At 42.8% G+C, this 22651-nt stretch overlaps 3 protein-coding genes and 1 long non-coding RNA gene across 5 annotated transcripts; 2 read left to right on the top strand and 2 right to left on the bottom strand.

Annotated features, from left to right (window-relative positions):
* Window positions 1–5298: 5298 nt before the first annotated feature.
* Window positions 5299–6693, bottom strand: LOC145421059 (uncharacterized). Its single transcript, XR_013902329.1, has 2 exons — window positions 6553–6693; window positions 5299–6104 (listed from the first exon to the last, which is right to left on the bottom strand). It is a non-coding gene; the product is annotated as an uncharacterized LOC145421059 (long non-coding RNA).
* On the top strand, window positions 6355–11546 carry LOC113008419 (ATP-dependent (S)-NAD(P)H-hydrate dehydratase-like). Its single transcript, XM_026145796.2, has 11 exons — window positions 6355–7260; window positions 7373–7813; window positions 8005–8155; window positions 8251–8296; window positions 8394–8482; window positions 9722–9830; window positions 10049–10099; window positions 10190–10294; window positions 10398–10518; window positions 10633–10756; window positions 11078–11546. Exons 1-11 carry the CDS (start codon window positions 6747–6749, stop codon window positions 11226–11228), a joined length of 1902 nt encoding a protein of 633 aa, XP_026001581.2. The 5' UTR covers window positions 6355–6746; the 3' UTR covers window positions 11229–11546.
* A 235-nt stretch (window positions 11547–11781) lies between these two features.
* Window positions 11782–15676, top strand: ing1 (inhibitor of growth family, member 1). The gene is made up of 4 exons (XM_026145805.2): window positions 11782–11916; window positions 12985–13164; window positions 13498–13646; window positions 14715–15676. Exons 2-4 carry the CDS (start codon window positions 13026–13028, stop codon window positions 15345–15347), a joined length of 921 nt encoding a protein of 306 aa, XP_026001590.1. The 5' UTR covers window positions 11782–11916; window positions 12985–13025; the 3' UTR covers window positions 15348–15676.
* Window positions 15677–16237: 561 nt separating this feature from the next.
* Window positions 16238–22274, bottom strand: ube2al (ubiquitin conjugating enzyme E2 A, like). Of its 2 annotated transcripts, XM_026145812.2 has the most exons (7): window positions 22178–22274; window positions 22031–22081; window positions 20426–20506; window positions 20314–20339; window positions 20068–20157; window positions 19906–19994; window positions 16238–17004 (listed from the first exon to the last, which is right to left on the bottom strand). In XM_026145812.2, the coding sequence occupies exons 2-7, from the start codon at window positions 22072–22074 to the stop codon at window positions 16876–16878; spliced, it is 459 nt and encodes a 152-aa protein (XP_026001597.1). In that variant the 5' UTR covers window positions 22075–22081; window positions 22178–22274; the 3' UTR covers window positions 16238–16875. The 2 variants fall into 2 exon arrangements, with proteins under 2 accessions (XP_026001597.1, XP_026001596.1); XM_026145811.2 differs by having other exon boundaries at window positions 22031–22236.
* Window positions 22275–22651: the final 377 nt, after the last annotated feature.

The following is a 22651-nucleotide window of genomic DNA, read 5'->3' as shown; positions in this document are numbered from 1 at the left end:
TGCTCTTCTGGGACTTTTAAATTTTCTTTCTCCTCGATCTCCAGGTCGCCCAGTGTGCTCTCTGGCAGAGTGCACACTAATTCTGGTTTTGCTTGTTGGTCACTCGTTTTTGACATTTAAGCTACGATGTTACAAAGACATTCAAATATGACTGAGGGTCGCAGAACAAAATCTCATCCAGTGTATCGCTCGTGACTGTAAGAAACGTGCTGGTCCAATGTGGGTTTCACCTGCAATTTATAGACTTGAGTTGACTGTGACGTCACGGCCTGGTTCTCTTGCCTTTCATCTTTGAACCAGGCCCCGCCTACAACAGCGTTCCATATTGGCTCATTGAAAATAGGTAACGCCCACAAAGAACGGGCTGTCAGAGTTTCTGACGTCATGGCCCGACTCTCTCTTTCCTTTAATTTTTGAAAAAGGCCGAAAACCATTTTCACCACTTACGCAAAAGCTCTTCTCTGTGGTAGAAAACCTTTATTTTCCACGCTCTCTTCACTTCCATCCGCCTCCATCACGTCTTTTTGCCCACTCCCAGATTATTGCCTGTGGTCCTGTGGCTTACTCATAATATTTCAAACAAGCGGGCGAACTGATCTATTAATGTTTCCGACACACAGTTTACTTGAAACTGCGCTGATTTTCAACAATGAATAAATGACGTCTTCATTTTCTGTGTTATATATATATATAATGAAAAAAGCTGAACTCTCCTCTGTTTAGAAAAGAACGCAATTTTTTAAATCAGCCTTAAAACCAACCACACCGATAAAATATATTTGCTGTTTTAATAACGTTTAATTTCCACTGTATGAGCTCATCTTGTGTTACATCCTTGAGAGAGAGACCTGCGGCTGCCTCCTTCCTTTGGCTCCTTGGGTGTCTTTATCTGAGCATCACTTTTGCTTCCACTATGACGCCCCTGGTAGCAACATTTAACTTTCAAGGCTGTTTACAATCAGAAAAAAAAGTCTCAGTTTTGAGCGTAATCAGCTCTTAGTTATTCTGACCTCACCACAGCGCCATCGACACGACGTCTGTGTGCAGACTCATGACCGTCGTGTCACACGTAGTAGAACACATGAGAGAGATGCTGGTTCATCACAGCCATAAATATGTTACAAATGAAGACATTTCACTATGTTCAGATACCGGATTTAGTGCTACATGTGGTATTTTAATAGAAAAGGCTGCGAGACAGTGTTTGGATCCCCGTTTTTTCATGTTGTCTGCAAATCTCAAAAGTGAGTGTTAAACTTTAACCTTACCTGTTCGCTGCAATAAAAATACAGATTTGTTAAAAAGTTATGTTTGTTATAACAGTAAGAATATGCTTACCTAGTTTTGCTATGAACATTTGTAATTGTCATGGTCCTGGGTTGCTGAATCAGTGTTTTGAGTTTATTTTCTAGTTTCTTCTGTTTTTGTATTCGCTCTTAGGGGCTGGGTCTTGTGTTTAGTGTTTCTGTTATCCCTCCCTGTTTCCTTTCCTGGTGTTCTTATTTTGAATGGTAAATGGCCTGGATTTATATAGCGCTTTACATATCCAGTCATCCACCCATTCACACACTGGTGATGGGAGATGAAGACTCTGATTCCTGTTCAACATTAAAATTCTATACAAACCACAAGTACACCTAATATTCTAAAATTAAAATCTGGATTTCAAAGCTAGTCAGTGAAGACAAGCAAATATGCTGTCTCTTTATAGTCCCTGTCATGACTCTCTCCGCAGCACTTTTGATCCATCAATATTAAACAATTATTGATGCAGCGGATTGAGATGAAACCTGGCACACAGGTACAGTAGGTGTTCCAGAAGAGAAATGTGTTGAAAGTTGAACCTCAACTATTCAGGATGATTTTTAATGAATTTTTGAAAATTGCCATAATTGTAGTGTATTGGCTGTATTGGATTGAACAGAAGTTTGAATTAATTTCTGAGGAATTTTACAGTAAATTTGGCTGAAACTTGGCACACAGGTACAGTAGGTGTCCCATAAGAGAAATGTGTTGAAAGTTGGACCTCATCTATTGAGGATGATTTTTAATGAATTTTTGAAAATTGACATAATTCTATTGTACTGACTGTATTAGATTGAAGAAATGTTTCAGAGGAATTCTACAGTAAATCTGTCTGAAACCTGGCACACAGGTACAGTAGGTGTCCCAGAGAAGGAATCTGTTGAAAGTTGGACATCAACTACTCAGGATGATTTTTAATGAATTTTTGAAAATTGACATAATTGTAGTGTATTGGCTGTATTGCATTGAATACAAGTACCCTTTAATTTTTGAGGAATTCTACAGTAAATCTGGATGAAACTTGGCACACAGGTACAGTAGGTGTCCCAGAGGGGGGGATGTGTTGAAAGTTGGACATCAACTACTCAGGATGATTTTTAATGAATTTTTGAAAATTGACATAATTGTATTGTATTGACTGTATTGAATTGAATATAAGTTTCCTGTAATTTCTGAGGAATTCTACAGTAAATCTGGATGAAACCTGGCGCACAGGTACAGTAGGTGTCCCAGAGGAGGGATGTGTTGAAAGTTGGACCTCAACTATTCAGGATGACTTTTAATGAATTTTTGAAATAAACATAATTGTAGTGCATTGACTGTATTGCATTGAATTTGAGTTTACTGTGATTTCTGAGTAATATTACAGTAAATCTGGGTAAAACCTGGCCCAGAGGTAAAGTAGGTGTCCGAGAAGAGGATTGTGTTGAAAGCTTGGCATCAACTTTTAAGAATGATTTTTAATGAATTTTTGAATATACAACCAGACTGTCACGATGGCTGTATTGGGCTGTTCCATTGTAATTTGTGTGCGCGCGTGCCACTGTTCACGCGCGTGCACGCGTGCGCGAGTCTAGGCTTTCAATCAGGATATAAAGCGAAAAGGCGCTACCGTAAAGACTGGTGTAAAAGCGCAAGGAAATTTATGCGGCGGATAGGAGGCGGCTGGGTTGACCGCGGCTCACAAATGACGGCTCACTTTACCGCAGTGAGAAAAAGGGGAGTGGAAAGGTACAAGTTGTCATCGAGGAAAAACGGGAGCTGGAAGCATGTAAATATAATAATAACCACTTCAGCCAAGAAGAGTGCCTGACGAGCCCAGTTGTAAGTAAGCTATTAAGACTCGACTGTACACCGTGTTAGTGTTTTCCTCCGAAAACAATAAGTTCCGTTGGAGCAGTCTTTCAACGCCTCTCTCTGTCTCTGGCAAGCAGAGTTGACCCACACAACAAAGTAAAGCTATTTTTCGGCTATGAGCCGACAGGGACTCCGCCGTATCAGTCAGAGGTCCCTTTACTACAGTTCGGAGTCGCGGACCTTCAGTAATAGTAATAAATCACACAGCAATAGTACATTCACGTTGTTGTAAAAAGCATGATAATATATTAAGTATTCAGAATACGTTACTGTCATTGAGTAACGTAACGGAATACGTTACAGAATACATTTTAGGGCATGTATTCTGTAATGGAATACATTTTAAAAGTAACCTTCCCAACACTGGTTGTTTGTCACATTAAGATGTAACTTTCCAAAACATTTAGCAGCGAGTTCCACAGTTAACGCCACATTTTGAAAATCCCATTTTCATAAGTGTGTGGTGCAGACTGAGAGATTCATAAACTTGCAAACTGGGAAAAGTTGGGTATCGTTACTTGTCGTTAAAATGGACTCAGCAGCAGCAGGGCAGGATAGCTGCTGTAGTTAGCTTTGGCAAACATTAGACACGACAGGGCGGCTGCTGCTTTTGATGAAATATTCAAACACAGCAGTTCACTTGTGTCCTGTTGTTTGTGGCAGGCTTTGTGTTAGCATATCCATCTGTGATTCTTCCACATAGCCAAAATGATTACAGTTCCCCGGGAAACACTGCTAGCTAGCATTACAGTTGTCTGCTCCGTTGTAGTTGTGAAGACCTTGCAGTAAGGACACCCCATACGAGCAACTTCAAGTTATCAGCTATCCAGCGGAAGTCACCGGGTCTTGTATTTCTTTGCAGATCCTGCATTGGTAGTTCGAGTTAGCTAACAGTTGGCACATTCGCAGTACACGTAGCAATTTCATCAGTATGGCTGACTGCAGATCAGTTGTCTTCTCTTCTGTATGTCTGCAGCCCAGAACTGATTCTTGATTACAGGTGTTAGTAAACACGACGAAAACGCTGTAAAACACACGTTATGATGCTTCAATCAAAAACGTTTGAGGCAGTGAAGTAATATTTACTTGCAAACTTGAGTATTAGATTCATCAATGAAAAAGCTAATGTTGTTGACAGGTGCTGGTGTAGGAGTGCGCCGGCGGGGAAACGGATCCGCAATGCTGAACCCGACCAATGGTGACCCAGGTCACGTTGTTGTGAACTATGTGGAGGAGTATTTGGACCTTGTGGAGTCCCTTCCTTTTGACTTGCAAAGGAGCGTGTCCCTCATGAAGGAAATTGATGCCAAGTATCAAGGTAAAGACTACTCTTTGATGTAACAACTGTGCCTAAGTCAAATAAGTTTAAGTGTATAAATAAAAACTACTTAGTCAATATTGGTATTATTAAAAAAGATTGAGGGCAGCCTTTTGAGTAGGACAATTTTCCACACAATGACGAAAAAAAGGGACAGAGTTGCATTGAAAATACAAAGACCCCTGTCTGATTTTCTTCTTTCATTAAAATGCACTGACAGCAAATATTACATAATATACCTCTCCTCAAAGCATTCCTTATGGTTATCTTTATGCCTTTAGTGTGGTGTTAGTAGCAGTCTCCAAGGCTTAAGTGTGATTTGAGTGGTCAAGCCTGAAGTTGTTTTATGCCTACCAGACAAAACCCAGGGAGAAAAGTAAAACTGTCTATAATTCCGATTTGTAATTAGTCGGTGGGCGGGTATTAGTTTTCAAACTAAGCATAACACACATTCTTCTGGGATTTTACGTTCTCTTAGTGGTATACGTGTCGCTTAATTGTGTTTTTCTGTTAGTTTGGAGGATTAAAAAAATTTTTTTTTTGTTGTCAGGCTGAGACAAATGGCTAAAAAAATGCCAATGTGGTCTTTAAAATCTGGACCAAAAACATGATGATGATGATGATGATGATGATGATGATTATAATTATTAGCTGAGAAATAAATATTCATTCACTTTATGCCAATGGCCTGCCTAAAATGTAGACTGATATTTGTAAGAAAGTAAAAAATATTCAACAATCATGTTTCTGCTTCGATCGAAACATGTGATCTATTCACAATAAATATAACAATAACTAGAAGAAAGTTAGATAAACAGTTACAGTTACAAAATATTTTAATTTAATTTAAATGAAGACTTGATAAATAAAAATAGGCTACACTTTCTGCGTAAAATATTTTTTTTGACATGCTTCTAAAATTATGTGTGTATGGAATCTCGTGCCTGACAGTTCACGTGTGTTCGCCTGTTACCACCTCTACACTTTCATAGTGCATAGTAGGACTGACCTCCTGAAGAGTTCTTTATGGCAGAGGGGTTGAATAATGAGTATTAAAAAATACAAAACTTCTAAAAACAGAGGCAAACAGACGGTTATACTTGCAATATGGCTGGAAAAAAAACTTAAAATCAGCACAAATAGATGAAAACTGCAAATAAACTTAAAAACATCTGCACCTTATTACTCTTCTGTGTGTATTTTGATGTGTGCTTCATTTTATTATGGAGGAGGGCTTGTTGTCTCAGAATCCGGCCCTGCTGAAGCAGCGCATGCTTAAACCTGCTTCCGGTTTGATGGCTCGTCGACAGCAGATTTCACCCTCAGCCCACTTGGATGTAGGAGTGTCCGAGCAGCCTTTAAAGGCATCACACGCTTCCTGTAGTACTGCGCTGGGTTATAGGGCGCCTCATGATCAGGCTAACTTGCGTTCACTTGTCGGCGTTGAAGCGCAGCTCCAGTTTAGGTAAGGACAGCTGAGTGCCACAGAGGGCTGTGCAGCCCGTGATAAAGCTCCGAGAGTGGGTGACTGCAGTCAGACAAACAATGAGAGCATGCCTCAACAGATTCAAGCGCTCGCTTTTTGCTCGATCCCAGTTGCACTGTCGCTTATCGCCGCCTTGGCCTGTTTAAACGAGAAAGGTAAAAGAGACTGACGTTATCTCAAAGTTTTACTTCATTAAAACTTAGCTTTAGACTGTAACGTTAGGTGAGCCGTTAGAGTCGTCCAGTGCTCTCCGTGTTGGCCGAGCAGCTGACAGTTTGGCTCGTTGTTGAGGTGAGGTGGGTCTCTAGGACCCCGCAGAAATGCGTTCGCGGGGCGGGGGACCAGGCGGAGAAAGGTGAAGTTAACCTCAAAGGACTGATCAGAGGTCAGTTTGGACATTTACTCGATGTAGTGTTACCGCTTGAAAACGGCTCTTGTAGCCGATCTCCTGTCGGTTTATCCCAGAGCTACGCATTTTGACGACACGAATGAGATAAACACAGAAGGCTAGGCTTTTAGCTAGCTAACAAATAGTTTGACCTGCACACGTTGTGATGATCTTCAAGTTTAAGACCAAAATTATTACCCCGGCTGGTCCTTCTGAGCTAGCGAAATGGCCGTTTGTCGTTGTTTGGGCTGACGGTGGTCCGCGGCATTGATGCGGCTGAGCGCAGAGACCCAGAGCAAACGGCCGTCATAATCCGCAGTGTCAACATCTCCAATCAACTTATTCCCCGGGGGTGGAGGTTACGCCGGGAGACGGCCTGTTTTGGATCAGCTATGCAAGCGAACACAACGCGGGGCTTCCTCTGGTCGGACGTGGAGACGAGGACGCTGCTGAACATCTGGGGAGAGCAGGACATCCAGGCGGCGCTGGATGGAAACTTCCGAAACAGCTTCGTGTACCGCGACGTCTCCCGGAGGCTGGGAGCCATGGGGTTTGAAAGGACGCCCGAGCAGTGTAGGGTGCGGATCAAGAGCCTCAAGAGGCAGTACTTGTTGGCGAAGGAGGGCAATCTGCGGAATAATGGGCAGTATCACAAGATCTGCAAGTTTTATGACACCATGGAGAGGATTTTGAGTAACCGGCCAGGTCTGGACGCCCAGGAGTTTATAGACAGCGGTGCGGGAGGAGAGGAGGCCGTCGATGGCCCGGAGGAGGATGGGGAAGATGCTCAGGATGCTTACTCTGAGAGCACAGGGGAGTGTCCTTATCCCGCTGAGACTGAAGTCAAGTTGGAATACCCAACTGTTCCCATCCCCATTCCGGTTAAAGTGACAGTGGGGAGTAATGGTGAGTCCAACCTTATCCACTATCACTTTTTCGTGGCTTTATCATGTTTCAGTGCCTCGAGTGTGACTCGAGTATGTGTGCTAACATAATGTCACACCCTTCTCCACTTCAGGGACTTGTGCGAAGCCGCCTAACAGCAGCCAGTCGGCCAGCTGTTTGTCAGCCAGAGCGCCCAAACGGCCCAGGAAGCGACGCGCCAATTTCCCCATGGAGAAGCTGATGGAGCAGTTCCTGGAGCAGAGCGCCCAAGCCGAGGACAACTTCTACCGGATGGAGGAGCAGCGCTTGCAAGCAGAAGACCGGCGCCGGGAAGCTGAGCATGCCCGGGAACTGCAGATGCTTCAGATGCTTGGCCAGATGTTCGCCAGCATCTCCTCCTCCGGCTCAGCATCCGCTCCGTCCAAGACGGCGAATCCTGGCCGCGCTCCGGTCATTTCCAGTACCTCCCCGTCGCATACACGTGGCCACTCCGGTCATCCCAAACGCCCTTCGCCCCAGACAGACTCTCTCACACAGCAGAATCCATTTCTGAGCGCAGACCCTCAGGCGTTAGGTATTTAGTTCCGGCGCTACGCGTGAAGCCTTGATGTGGAGAGAAACCTGAAGGCAGATTAGCTGTAACGTGAAAGATCACACTCAGTTATTATTCTTATTTTGGATCGTGTTAGTGTGTTTTTGTTGTCGACCACAGTGGTTTGAAACTCGCTCGTACGCTGAACACTCTCACTTTGTTTACCTCCTCAGTTTTTGAGCGCTTCTACGGTTTGGGCTCCACGTCGCACAGAGGTATGGAGGATGACATCCTGCCACTGGTAAAGAACATAGTCCCTCCGCTGACATCCAAAAAACACAAGGGACAAGATGGACGTATTGGGATCATTGGAGGATGTCAAGAGTATGTTGCATAAAAGATTCCTGCATGATTTAAAAGAAAAAAACAAATTCAGTGGAACATTTGCCCTAATTTCTCTTCATCTCTAATCTCTAAAGCTACACTGGAGCTCCTTACTTTGCTGCCATCTCTGCTTTAAAAGTGGTAGGCAGTAAAGCTTGACTATCAATTTTGTCCATTCATTTTTAAAAAAAAAATTTCTAATTGTATATTGTATATACATTTTTTTTCTCATCTCCAGGGGGCTGACTTGTCTCACGTGTTCTGCACCAAAGATGCTGCAGTTGTAATCAAATCATACAGCCCTGAGCTCATAGTCCATCCAGTTCTGTAAGTACAGAGCCAATAATAATCTTTCTGTAGGATTTGAAGTAGCTGGTAGCAGTTGGATCATTGAGAGTGCAATGGTGTGTATTTATTAGCATTATGCACTGGTATTTGTGTTGTAAAGGCTCACCTTCTAGCACATTCACTTCACCAGATGCACCTTGTTTCTTTTCCTCACCTTTGATTGGGTGTGGTGCTTGGCCTTAATTGCACTCACCTGTCACACATTATATGTCACACAGTATATAAGGACTGCACTCACCTACCCCTCACTCTTTCTTCACTCCCACATGGGGCGGCAGCTGAGGTGAGTTTCTCTTTGAGTCTCCTGAGTTTATGTATCATTTTGAATTACTTAAATCATACTTTATGTCCTTTTTAGAGAGAGCAGTCCATGTGTGTCTTTGTTTCCTTCCTTCCTTCTTTGCCTTATTTATTTGAGAATAAAAAGAGAACCCTGAGAATAATTCTGGCTGCTTTTTCTTATTCTAACCGGATGAGTCCATGATGCTGATTGCTTCAGCCCTGAACCTTCCTTCCTTCAAAACAATTTGGATGCATTCACAAATGTTACACAGTGTGTTATTGCAAGCAAAAACATCAAAGTTTACCCAGGCTTTGTGGCGAGGCATAAGATTTTCAAAATAAATAGTTGCGCACGTCTTCTTTTTTTGTTGTGAGTTGTAATGTTATTTGGAGCCAAATTCTGCATTTCACTATCATCACTCTACTCCGTTGTATTAAACGTTGCGTGTTATAATTAACACGCTGCTTTCTCACAATGATTCTGTAATCACTGTCCTAAATATTTAAATTTCTGACATTTGTCAGATCATGAACAGGTAGTGTCATAATTCTGGGTATTCTGTCAGTGTGACAGTACAAACCTTCACAGCTCACGCTTACTTGTCGTGGCTGGAGCGGCTTGGGAACCTTACAGTAACATTAATGACTGCGTTTCAGTTTGGTGAGCCTGTGCCAGTGTGCTCTTAGAAAGCCATTATTAGCTTGTTATAGCAAAAAAATGTTAAAAGGCTCATTTCTCTACAAGAGGCACTTACAGAAAACATTAACATTGACTGCTTTCTATTTGTTTGCTCACTTCAGAGACCCGTTACAGTGTTATCAGTCTTCACTTTGTGTGTGTGTGTGTGTGTTTTCCTTGCAAACTAATTGGAAAATTTGGGATTAATTGTGCATTCCAGCATGTCTGACAATCTGTGTGTATGTGTGTGAATGAAGGGACAGTCCTAACGCAGTGGAAGAAATAGAAAAATGGCTTCCAAGACTACACGGACTTGTGGTGGGACCAGGCTTAGGAAGAGAAGACTTATTATTGAAAACAGCAAAGGCACGTGGAGCACATTCATTCTTCCTTGCGCTTAACACAGTCTCGGCTACTCTGCTAGATACTTCTGCATAAGCATGGCAGACTAGTCTTATTGCTAGCACTTGTTATAGCACAAGTGTTACTGGTGGCTGATAAATTACTACTTCTTTTTTTCCCCCCACCCCAACGGAAGGCTTATTAAAGACAGACCCTGTGCTCTCTCTCTCTCTCTATTTCAGGAGGTCATTGAGAAGTCGAAAGCAAGAGATATCCCCATAGTCATTGATGCAGTAAGTCTTGATAAAATAAAGTCCCAGATGTGGAGCGGAAGGCGTTTCATTTGCTAAGTCATACATAGTGTGTGTGATCATTCTTAACAGGATGGATTATGGCTGGTTACACAGCAACCATCTGTTATCCAAGGGTACCAGAAGGGCATCCTTACGCCTAACTTCATGGAATTCACTCGATTGTATGAGGCATTGGTAAGTTTCTTGGCACATTTCAGTCCCACTCACTAGTTGACAGCAAATAACATGTGATCCTCTATGCTGATGTGTGTCTTTTTACCTTGTCTGTGTGCATTAGCACCATGAGCCCATGGACAGCAGTGATTATCAGCGGAGCGTCATGCAGCTCAGTGTAGCTATGGGCAACCTCACCTTGGTGCTGAAGGGGGAGCAGGATTTCATCACAGATGGCAGCAAAGGTTGGCATCAAACAGAACGTGCTTTAATTTCTTCCGGCTGATCATTCACTCTGTTTATTCTCAGATGCTTCGGAGCTCCTTTTGTGACGCTGTGTCGTGTGCTGCTGTTTGTAGTGTACTCATGCAATTTAGAAGGCAGCGGGAGACGATGCGGTGGACAGGGGGATCTCCTTTCTGGATCTATGGGAGTGCTGGCACACTGGGCCCATGCTGCTTCCACAGCAGGAATGATCAGAAGGTGAAGGCATGATTTTTGCTTTTTGTGCTATGTTTGAATGAATGTATAGGCCAAGCTTTTCAGGGCTCAATGGATAAAAAATAGTTTTTTTAAAAATATATTTACACACATTACCTACAGAGTGCACTGATTTACATGCTGAGAGTGTATAAAAATTATCACCAAACGTTCTAACCACTTCTCACGATGATTTTTTGGCTTTTCCTATGTAATGAATGCATAAAGTGTGATGTTGCACAGAGAAATGTACGTGTTCACTTTATTTGGATGTATATTCTCTCTTTTTTTTCCCCCTTCTTCTTTCCCTTTCCTCCCCTATAGTATGAATCCCTCAGTGGTTGCTGCATTTGGTGCTTGTTCGCTCACCAGGCAGTGCAACAGTCAAGCATTCCAGCGGCACGGCAGGTCCACCACCACGTCAGACATGATCCAGGAGATCAGCTCAGCCTTCAAAAAGCTGTTCGAAAGCTAAAAACAGTCAGCGATGCAAACAGTTGTAAAAAGAGAATAAATTTTACGCTCCTAACGTAACCTTTTTGGGATTGAAAGAAATGTTCTTCTTTAGCTGAATTTTAATGACTGATTTGAACCCGGAATCGAAATTTGGTGCAAAATATACACACTGACATGTTGTTTGTGTTGTGTTTAATGAAAAAGTAACAAAAAGAAAACCACTAGTTGAATAATGAATGCCTTCACCAAGCCCACCAAAGAGACTGAGACATTAGGATGAATGGGCTCACACTAAACCAGAAACCTGTATACGTTTTGAAATAAATTATAAATGTGATTTTTGTTTGTTTGTTTCGACAAAGTTCTTAAAAGCCATCATGGAAGTATTACTGGGTGAGTGACTGCAGAAAACGTGACTTTTATAGAGTCAGTGGGGAATATTAACTTGTAAAGTCCATGAAAACCGATACCTGCTGGACAACAAAGTGTTTTGGTTGGTTGCAGCATCGTAAACCTAAAAGCAGAAGAGTGAGGCGTGTGTGATTCGTGTAAAGTATGCGGCGCATGCGCATAGCTGAATTAGCCAACAGCTAGCTCCGTTGTTGCGAGTCCACCGTAGTTACACACACACACACACTACCTAGCGTTAGCAACAAGACCCACAGCAGCATCACAGAGTCTGTAAGGTTAACTCGGAGTATTCACAGGTAAGTTTACTCACCCTCCGCTTATATGGCAACTGAATGAGTGTGGCGAGGTATCTGCTCTGTATTTCCGTAAGGATTGGAGCTGAATTTCGTTTAGTATTGTTATAAGCTAGTCGGCTAATCCAGCTAACAGACACGCCGAAGCCAACGCGTAAAGACCACTTTAAAGTGCCAAAGCAGTAAAAGACCATTCTGTTTGTCCGCGTCGTGTTAGCTAGAATTGTCCGTAAATGTTCAGTGGGTGCTTAATGTGTTGAAGGTGAAACGTATTCACTTCGGTGACCGTTGTTCAAAGCGTTGTTTGTCACATTAAGATGTAACTTTCCAAAACATTTAGCAGCGAGTTCCACAGTTAACGCCACATTTTGAAAATCCCATTTTCATAAGTGTGTGGTGCAGACTGAGAGATTCATAAACTTGCAAACTGGGAAAAGTTGGGTATCGTTACTTGTCGTTAAAATGGACTCAGCAGCAGCAGGGCAGGATAGCTGCTGTAGTTAGCTTTGGCAAACATTAGACACGACAGGGCAGCTGCTGCTTTTGATGAAATATTCAAACACAGCAGTTCACTTGTGTCCTGTTGTTTGTGGCAGGCTTTGTGTTAGCATATCCATCTGTGATTCTTCCACATAGCCAAAATGATTACAGTTCCCCGGGAAACACTGCTAGCTAGCATTACAGTTGTCTGCTCCGTTGTAGTTGTGAAGACCTTGCAGTAAGGACACCCCATACGAGCAACTTCAAGTTATCAGCTATCCAGCGGAAGTCACCGGGTCTTGTATTTCTTTGCAGATCCTGCATTGGTAGTTCGAGTTAGCTAACAGTTGGCACATTCGCAGTACACGTAGCAATTTCATCAGTATGGCTGACTGCAGATCAGTTGTCTTCTCTTCTGTATGTCTGCAGCCCAGAACTGATTCTTGATTACAGGTGTTAGTAAACACGACGAAAACGCTGTAAAACACACGTTATGATGCTTCAATCAAAAACGTTTGAGGCAGTGAAGTAATATTTACTTGCAAACTTGAGTATTAGATTCATCAATGAAAAGGCTAATGTTGTTGACAGGTGCTGGTGTAGGAGTGCGCCGGCGGGGAAACGGATCCGCAATGCTGAACCCGACCAATGGTGACCCAGGTCACGTTGTTGTGAACTATGTGGAGGAGTATTTGGACCTTGTGGAGTCCCTTCCTTTTGACTTGCAAAGGAGCGTGTCCCTCATGAAGGAAATTGATGCCAAGTATCAAGGTAAAGATTACTCTTTGATGTTTACATTTGTTTAGGTTTCATAGTGAAATAATTTATGTGTGTGTGTATGTGTGTGTGTATATATATATATCTATATATCTATATATATATCTATATATATATATAGATATATATCTATATCTATCTATATATCTCTATATACAAAGTAATACAAAAGATTGCAATGATTCATTTTTCTTACTTTTCAACCTGTAGTCATGCTGCTGCTCCGTCTGTTTTAATGAGGGTTAAAAAAAAGACTAACAACAAGTATACTATTGAACATGGGGTGTATTTCTGTTCTGTTCTTATCTTTTTTTTTTTTTTGGTCAGATGTTCTGAAGGAGCTTGATGATGCTTATGACCGGTATCGCCGTGAATCTGACTCCCTTCAGAGGCGCAAGCTTCAGTTGTCTATTCAGAGGGCGCTAATTCGCAGTCAGGAGCTTGGAGATGAAAAGATCCAGATTGCTGGTCAAATGGTACGTGGAAGAAAAATTGGACAAAAAAGTAGCTTTTGGGTCTTAATGTGTGTATTGATGAATCTACGTTACTCTTCTTCTGTGACATATGTGCAAGAACGCTTACCCTGATTAATGGGTTTTATGGATCTTTTGTATCAGGACTGAATGAGCTTTATGTTTACATTTTTTGGAAATCTGTTGTAGAAAGAAAGAAAAAAAAATCTAAACATTTACAAGACTCCAGCAGTAAACATTAAATAACTCTATTGTAGATACAAGCTAGGCAGTTACCAGAAACACAACACTATGTTTGACCTTCCTGTTTGGCATGTTTGGTATGTCAAAGTTCAGTTGGGTTGTGTTCCTTTTGTGATACATAATTAAAGTGGATAGCTTTGATAATAATTTCTCTATGAACATTCACATTTATATATATATATATTTTTAAACTATTTTCAGGCTCTTGCCTTTATATGGATAGCACAGTAGCGATAAACAGGAAATGGGGTACAGAGGGAATGACATGCAGGGAAGGACAGATACAGAGCTGCTAAAATCCTTTTAGTCCATCTGGCACGCATCCCTCCCTCTACAAACACAGGTTTACCCTGTGTAAACCTGTTTATAGTAACATTTATAAGCCCCTAGACGTCAGCTAAGCCTAAACTGCTGAAAGCATGAACTTCTTTCTAGTTAATTCAGCAAAGAAGGCAAAATTTATGTTCAACAAATCTTAATCAGAGTTGGCTTTTTAAAACGTACAGTGCATCCAAGGGAGCTACAGATTGTCTCTTCACAAAAACATAAACCAAAAAGGATTTAGGCTTCACGATGATTAATGAGAGTCCTTTAAAAAGCTTTTATTCGTGCAAGTTCAAGCAACATGGCTCATGTGTTTTCAGGTTCAGCTGTTGATTGGCTCTGTCGGGGCACAGACATGGCAGATACTGATGTAGTTTGGGGTTTCTCACATAGATTTGTATTCAGGATTATTTAAGTGTGATGGTTTAGTCTACATTGTCAAATAAATTAGGTGAACTTGGAAAAAATAAAAAACAAAACATGAATGTTCTTTCTTTTTTCCAGGTGGAGCTGGTTGAGAACCGAACGCGACAAATAGACTGGCATTCAGAACTACTCCTTTCCTCTCAAGAAATCCCAGAAAGTCACATTCCTCCGGCCACCTCCATGACAACCACTGCATCGTCTTTGATGTCCTCAACATCAGCTACAGTTACTGTGGGCAAACCCAGTCACCACGACAAGAAGCGTGATGAGGTCACATCATCTTCAGGTGGTGGAGAAAAGGCGGGAGGGAAACGCTCACGACGTCAGAAAAATGGAGAAAATCGGGAAAGCTACGGGGGTCTGGATCATGCTGAGGAAGTGGGAGTGGGGGTGTCTCGGGAAAAGAAGGCCAAAACATCTTCCAAGAAAAAGAAAAGGTCAAAAGGAAAATCAGAGAGAGAAGTGTCTCCTCCAGACCTGCCCATCGATCCGGATGAGCCAACATATTGCCTGTGCGAACAGGTGTCTTACGGCGAGATGATTGGCTGCGATAATGACGAATGTCCCATTGAGTGGTTTCATTTCTCCTGCGTTGGGCTCCATCATAAGCCTAAAGGCAAGTGGTACTGCCCGAAGTGTAGAGGCGAAAACGAGAAGACCATGGACAAGGCCTTAGAAAGGGCTAAGAAGGAGAGAGCCTACAACAGGTAGCTCACCTGGCCCCATGAACATTCCTGTGTGAAAAATTTAATTTTATCTATATTAGCCTTCATTTCCAGTTAACAGTTTGCTAAAAAAAAAAAAAAAAATCCACGAAGAGAGGGGTGTTGTAAATAGTTATTTTTGTAACAGCTGTGTACCTGAGAAACGAGAATGCCATCTCCTGGTTGTTTACAAACAGTAGCTGTAGTACAGTACACAACCATGTGCATGTTTGTAACAAGCTGTCCTGCACATCATCCCTCTTTGTGTTCATCTTGCATGCAACATCACAAGCTTAACTATATAAACTCAAATAAAAAACAAAGTAGAAACATGAATTCTGTGTTCTTCAACACTACTTTATAGTCAACACTCAAAGTTCACTGTGTGATGATTTCAGATGCATCATTTTCTGTAATCATTGATCTGTAATTACAACTGAATTGCGGCTTACTGCATTTCACTAGAACATTGTACAAGAGCAACATGGATGCTACTTTTATGATAAAATGAGATGTTTAAAATGTATTTAATGAGTTTTAGGTAAAAGCTAATGATTCTCCAGTATTGCATAAAGAACTCAGTTGAGAGTGCATTTTAACTTATATTGAATATATAATTTTATTTTGCTGTTTCAACAAAGATCTCAAAATAAGACCATATATAGTGGATTTTCTGGCATCACCATCTCTAGAAACAGATCTTATGAGAACTTTAGCTGTACTGTGATCCACTTTCCCAGACAAGGCCTGATTTAGACTGACTACGAATCTCCGTAGAGCCTACGACGTACCCTACGCAAGTGGCCGTTGTTGCTACGAGCATTTATGCTCAAACCTTGGAAAGTAAAATAACTTGTGCACTAACAACTTGAAAGAAAATGCATGTCCATACAGGGATGACTTTGCCTTTTTTTTTTATTATTTACAAGTACTGGAAAAGGTGACATGGGGGACAACCAGTGCAAAATCTGTACATAATTTCAGTTGCAGGTTTCTTATATACACAAGTGAACGGGAAAGTGAATACACTCCGTCATGCATGTAACAGTTCACAACACAGCAAAGGACATGGTGTAAAGGTGATTTAGTTGTAGTCTGTGATAATCAGGCTGCTCAGTATCCAACTGCCTTATGAAAATAAACTGACAACAAATCAGGCTCACAACAGAAAAGGACCCATGACTTAACGATGTACCCTCTTGAGACACAAAACAATTAATCATGGAGTTATTAGAGCAAGTTGGAACACACCAGGATTTTAAGTAATGGCCCTCAAGTCCATAATGATATTACATCAAGGCAAGATTCAGCACATTTCCCCTGATGAACTTAAAAAGGGGGCGAGAATAGAAAAAAAAAAAAGGCCCTCTTTGTTGGGCAGGAACAAGATGTTTTATGATGGAAAGTTGAGGGTAAAGTGCATAAAAGCTTAAAATTAAAAGAGGGGAGGGTCAAAAAATTAAGAGTTATTCCACTAAAACTTGCAGCACACACAGCTTAACAATGGACGGAGAGAAGCAATCACAAGTATCAGGTCAACTGTCTCTCCAGCTTTGTTCTACGATGGCAGAGACGCGTTTCTCATATTCCCGTTTGTTCTCCTGGTACAGCTGAGCTGCCTGGCTGTTGGCCGGACTGTTGGGGTTTGGCTCATCAAGCAGGGACTGCAGGGGGAGAGAAGATTAATACAGAAGGCAAGAATATTTAAATGGAAAACAACAAACCTGAATCAACTTATTCATCTACTCAATGTTATTGCACAATACTGAGAATTTTCCAGTTTGCCACTGTACTTTTACAAACTAAAATCTCTAATCTTTTGAATTTAATCATAAATTTAAATCTATCATTTGTATATTGATTATTTTCATGTATTAACAGCACTTAATGAATCAACACTACATTATAAATGAGTTGCTATATAAGAAAATAATATTCAGAAATTCTCAGATGTTACCGATATGTTTAAGCTTACACTTTGGGACATTTGTTTAGTTCACATGATATGAGTGGAGATTATTCAATCAGTGGGTGGTCAGCTGCAGTCCTACACACTGACATTAAACTTAGTCTCAGTGGATGAGCCTGAATTTGCAGTAGCAGCTTTTCGTTTCTCAGAGAAATATATACATATTATTTCTATTATATATTATAATATCGCAGACCTGCGACCATATGTTCTGGACACTCGGGTAAAGAGAGGGGCTGAGCTGTCAACTGATCACCACCTGGTGGTGAGTTGGATCAGGTGGCGGGGGAAGACGCTGGACAGACCTGGTGCACCTAAATGCGTAGTGAGGGTGTGCTGGGAACGTCTAGCAGAGGCCCCAGTCCGCGAGATCTTCAACGCACACCTCCGGCAGAGCTTCAACAGCATTCCGAGAGAGACTGGGGACATTGAGTCCGAATGGACCATGTTCAGCGTCTCCATTGCCGAAGCTGCTGCATTGAGCTGCGGCCCCAAGGTGGTTGGTGCCTGCCGTGGTGGTAATCCCCGAACCAAATGGTGGACACCAGAGGTGAAGGGAGCCACCAGGCTGAAGAAGGAGTCCTATCGGGCTTGGTTAGCCTGTGGGACTCCGGAGGCAGCCGACAGGTATCGACAGGCCAGGCGGAATGCGGCTCGGGCAGTGGCTGAAGCAAAAACTCGGGTGTGGGAGGAGTTCGGAGAGGCCATGGAAAAAGACTTTTGGACTGCCTCGAAGAGATTCTGGCAAACCGTCAGACGTCTCAGGAGGGGAAAGCGGTGCTCTACCTGCACTGTGTATAGTGCTGGCGGAGCGCTGCTGACGTCGACTGAGAAAATTGTCAGGCGGTGGAAGGAATACTTCGAGGACCTCCTTAATCCCACTAACACGTCTTCCGAGGAGGAAGCAGAGTCTGGGGATGAGGGGAATGACCCGCCAATTTCCGGGGGCGAGGTCACTGAGGCAGTTAAACAACTCCTTGGTGGCAGAGCCCCTGGTGTTGATGAGGTCCGCCCCAAGTTCCTGAAGGCTCTGGACGTTGTAGGGCTGTCCTGGTTGACACGCCTCTGCAATGTTGCGTGGAGATCAGGGGCAGTACCTGTGGACTGGCAGACAGGGGTGGTGGTCCCCATCTTTAAGAAAGGGGACCGGAGGGTGTGTTCCAACTACAGGGGGATCACACTCCTCAGCCTCCCTGGGAAAGTCTATGCCAGGGTGCTGGAAAGGAGAGTTCGTCCGTTAGTCAAACCCCGGATACAGGAGGAACAATGCGGTTTTCGTCCTGGTCGCGGAACACTGGACCAGCTCTTTATCCTCTCCAGGATACTTGAGGGTGCATGGGAGTTTGCCCAACCAGTCTACATGTGTTTTGTGGACTTGGAGAAGGCATTCGACCGTGTCCCTCGGGGTGTCCTGTGGGAGGTGTTGCGGGAATATGGGGTGTCTGGCCCATTGCTACGGGCCATTCGATCCCTATACAACCGTTGCAAGAGCTTGGTTCGCATTGCCGGCAATAAGTCGGACTCGTTCCCGGTGGGTGATGGGCTCCGCCAGGGCTGCCCTTTGTCTCCGGTTCTGTTCATAATTTTTATGGACAGGATTTCTAGGCGCAGCCAAGTGGCGGAGGGCTTTCGCTTTGGTGGCCTCAGAATCTCATCTCTGATTTTTGCAGATGATGTGGTTCTGTTGGCTTCATCGGGTGAGGGCCTCCAGCTCGCACTGGAGCGGTTCGCAGCCGAGTGTGAAGCAGCGGGAATGAGGATCAGCACCTCCAAATCTGAGGCCATGGTTCTCAGCCGGAAAAGGGTGGAGTGCCCACTCCGGGTCGGGGATGAGTTCCTGCCCCAAGTGGAGGAGTTCAAGTATCTCGGGGTCTTGTTCGCGAGTGATGGGAGAAGGGAGCCGGAGATCGACAGACGGATTGGGGCTGCAGCTGCAGTAATGCGGACGCTGCACCGGTCCGTCGTGGTGAAGAGGGAGCTGAGTGTAAAAGCGAAGCTCTCAATTTACCGGTCGATCTACATCCCTACCCTCACCTATGGCCACGAGCTGTGGGTAGTAACCGAAAGAACGAGATCGCGGATACAAGCGGCAGAAATGAGCTTCCTCCGAAGGGTGGCTGACCTCTCCCTTAGAGATAGGGTGAGAAGTTCGGCCATCCGGGAGGGGCTCAGAGTAGAGCAGCTGCTGCTCCACATCGAAAGGAGCCAGCTGAGGTGGTTCGGGCATCTGACAAGGATGCCCCCTGGGCGCCTCCTGGGTGAGGTGTTCCAGGCATGTCCCACCGGGAGGAGGCCCCGGGGCAGACCCAGGACACGCTGGAGAGATTATATCTCTCGGCTGGCCTGGGAACGCCTTGGTATTCCCCCGGATAAGCTGGAGGAGGTGGCTGGGGAGAGGGAGGTCTGGGCCTCTTTGCTTAGGCTGCTGCCCCCGCGACTCGGCCCCGGACAAAGCGGATGAAGATGGATGGATGGATGGATGGAATATTGCCACAATGATTTGGAAATGCACTTAATGTTTCCATAATCAAATTAACAATAATATGCCATAATAATGAAATCTTTTCTTTTATTGTTAAATATTGACACTTCTTACCTGGATAGATGTTAGAATAGAAGACACATCATAAGTGGGGCTCCAACGATTCTGTAGGATGTCTAAACATATACTGCCATCCGCGTAGACTGTAGAGAAAAAACAATTATTAACAGGCCACAAATAACACTATAACGAGGCAGCAGGTGATCATGTTCTTACCATTTGGATGAAACATCTTTGACACAAATCGCACTGTAGGGGGTTTGTTGGGATATTCTTCTGTGAATTCTACGATGAGTTTAAATGTACCTGAAACAAAGGAACACATATGAGATTTTGGACCAACTGAGGACACTGTGGAGATGTGACTTGAGGAGTCTCTTTCAATTAATTCTATTCAGTGAGATTTTTGATTAAGTTACTACATTTAACTTTATCTATCTCCATATACAGTGGGGTACTTACCATCCTCAAAGGGAGTTCCTTCAGGGCTGCGAATTTAGAGAAAAGCGATATTTTGTCATTTGTTCAGACACAAAAATAAGATCTACACTTCAGAACCAAATTAATTTCTTACCCAAAAATGACTGCATTCCACACCATGATGTTGTTTTCAGAAGGGGCACCACTGACACCAGCTGGAGGATCCTCTTGTAGACTGCATACCCAAAAGGTTAAGTAAATAAATACACTGAAGCAAAGTTTCAAGGCCTCAAAGGTAATGACCAGAGACTGTATTTCTCCACTGAGTCCACAGAAAGGTGTATTTCACAATCAAATGTCTCCTTTCATTGTCTAACCACACCCACATTTATAAGGTCAAACAAACATACCATACTTGGAAACACAGCTGTTGCCATGGTTTCCTTTTCCTAACACAATGTGTCAGTGCCATTAATGATAAACGGTAGGAACTGTTATTTACTAAATACAGAATTAGTTACATCATGAGCGACAACGATGCTTATATTGTGCCTGCTCAAAGTTAGCTGTTAAAATTTAAAATTACCATAACTACCTAACTTGCAATGAAGCCTCAGAAACATTATATAATTGTTCTGCTGTGAGATGCTCAATCACTACCCATTTATTGGCACTTATCTCCACATAACTGAGTCACCTGCCTTCACAAAGTGTTGTGTTTATTCGGAACTTAAATCTTGGCCCCTCCACATAAAGATAAAAATACAAAACACAATGAAAATACAAAATACCCAGAAAACCGCAAAATTCACTGAAGATGAAACTAAACATGAATAAAAGAAAAAAATTAAAAAGCCATATCAGTAATAGGTTTGGGCTACACCAAACCATATTCCTCCCAAACACCTGGAAATACCTGCTCACATTCCTGAATCCTGATATTTCAAATATGACATAATCAAAAGACCAGAGGCTCGCTTTACAGTGAGATCAAAACACGTTTAAGGACCCCGAAGAGGTCCAGTAACTCACTACGATAAACAGTTAGGATCGCTTACAAAGAAAAAAACCCCAAAACATTTTCCGTGGGCAGTGTTACATTACGGTTACAAAGGGACCTGAAGGCCAATACACGGCCTGGCATTCGCTTTGTTTTACTGTTGTTTCTCACCTTTGACATATTGATTTCTACTCGGAAATTTACATAACAATCTAACTTTATTCTGTTTCGCTTCTTGGCGTCATTATTTGCCCCATTAACTCAAACTTTTGTAAGTTTAAGACCGTGGGGATGTCGAACCGTTTGTGCTGGTCAACAACGCAACTATGAAGCGGAAATATAAGATAAACGGAAGGAATACATTCGTGGAGTACTGGGGTTGAATGCGTTGAAAAAAAATGTTTAAACCATGAAAAATGTCCGTCCGGCCATTTCTCACGCATATTCAAAGCTAAAGGTTTAAAGAGTCAGCTACGAGCTGTACGTTGACAGAAGCCTTAGTAAACCAACCTGCTAGCATTAGCTAGATCCGTTAGCGTCACGGAAAGATGAAGCGCTTTGAAAAAAAAATACTTCACATAAATGATTCACATTCGCAGAAGCATACGATAATCTATAGCGGTTGCCTTGTGGTTGTTTTTACACAGGAAACTCCTAAAATTGACTATATCCTAAAAAAACAGCGATTAGCTAAGTCGGGCTAGCACAAGCTGACAAAACGGCTAACGATGTCGGCATAATTCCTGTACACCAACTCACCGTTTAAAATCTCTCATAAGTCTTCTTCTGGCCGGGGTTGACATAGCTTAACTTGAAGAATACGTACAGACAAGGCAAAATAGTTGACAGGAGCTTATTTGCCTATATTATAGTTAATGTAATTTGAGAACGTTACAGAAACCTTACAGATGGGAGCCCGACTCTTCCGTCGTCCTATAAAGCGAATATGACGCTCTGGTTTGCGTACATAGATTTACACAGGACGATACCACATCAAGAAGGAAGGGGGGGGGGGGGGGACATCTGCGATTTATTACTAAGCAAACCTGAAATTTCTAGCATGAAAATGTCAGTAGACATTTTGTGTTGTTAGCATAAGTAGTTTCTATAAAAACGCGGTACTTCCTTTCAACACGATAGATTTATCTAATACAATATTTTATTTGATTGGAATCAACTCCCACCCCATTCGAGTTACGGGTGGCGCGGGGCGTGGCCACGGTGACGTAGCCTCGATGACGGGAAGTTTGTGCTGAGCAGCTATGATGAAGGTCGGCCCTATGACAGCTGTGCCAGCACGTGAGAGTGCAACTTTTAAAGCAGTTTTCTGTATTAAGCGAGCACACCAATAACTTTTAATGTATATATCTAATGGATAGA

This window comes from Astatotilapia calliptera, chromosome 16, assembly GCF_964374335.1.
Source record: "Astatotilapia calliptera chromosome 16, fAstCal68.1, whole genome shotgun sequence".
NCBI classification, from domain to species: Eukaryota; Metazoa; Chordata; class Actinopteri; order Cichliformes; family Cichlidae; genus Astatotilapia; species Astatotilapia calliptera.
This window is presented reverse-complemented; position numbering and strand designations above follow the sequence as displayed.

Bases quoted from the DNA above. Each gene is read 5' to 3' on its own strand.
- LOC113008419 (XM_026145796.2), top strand. From the start codon at position 6,747: ATGCAAGCGAACACAACGCGGGGCTTCCTCTGGTCGGACGTGGAGACG. The intron at 7,261-7,372 runs GTGAGTCCAACC...TCTCCACTTCAG, and splicing joins AGTGACAGTGGGGAGTAATG to GGACTTGTGCGAAGCCGCCT. The intron at 10,757-11,077 runs GTGAAGGCATGA...CCTCCCCTATAG, and splicing joins ACAGCAGGAATGATCAGAAG to TATGAATCCCTCAGTGGTTG.
- ing1 (XM_026145805.2), top strand. From the start codon at position 13,026: ATGCTGAACCCGACCAATGGTGACCCAGGTCACGTTGTTGTGAACTAT. The intron at 13,165-13,497 runs GTAAAGATTACT...TTTTTTGGTCAG, and splicing joins AATTGATGCCAAGTATCAAG to ATGTTCTGAAGGAGCTTGAT. The intron at 13,647-14,714 runs GTACGTGGAAGA...TCTTTTTTCCAG, and splicing joins TCCAGATTGCTGGTCAAATG to GTGGAGCTGGTTGAGAACCG.
- ube2al (XM_026145812.2), bottom strand. From the start codon at position 22,074: ATGTCAACCCCGGCCAGAAGAAGACTTATGAGAGATTTTAAACG. The intron at 20,340-20,425 runs GTAAGAAATTAA...CTAAATTCGCAG, and splicing joins TGGAATGCAGTCATTTTTGG to CCCTGAAGGAACTCCCTTTG. The intron at 19,995-20,067 runs GTAAGAACATGA...TTTTCTCTACAG, and splicing joins AAAGATGTTTCATCCAAATG to TCTACGCGGATGGCAGTATA.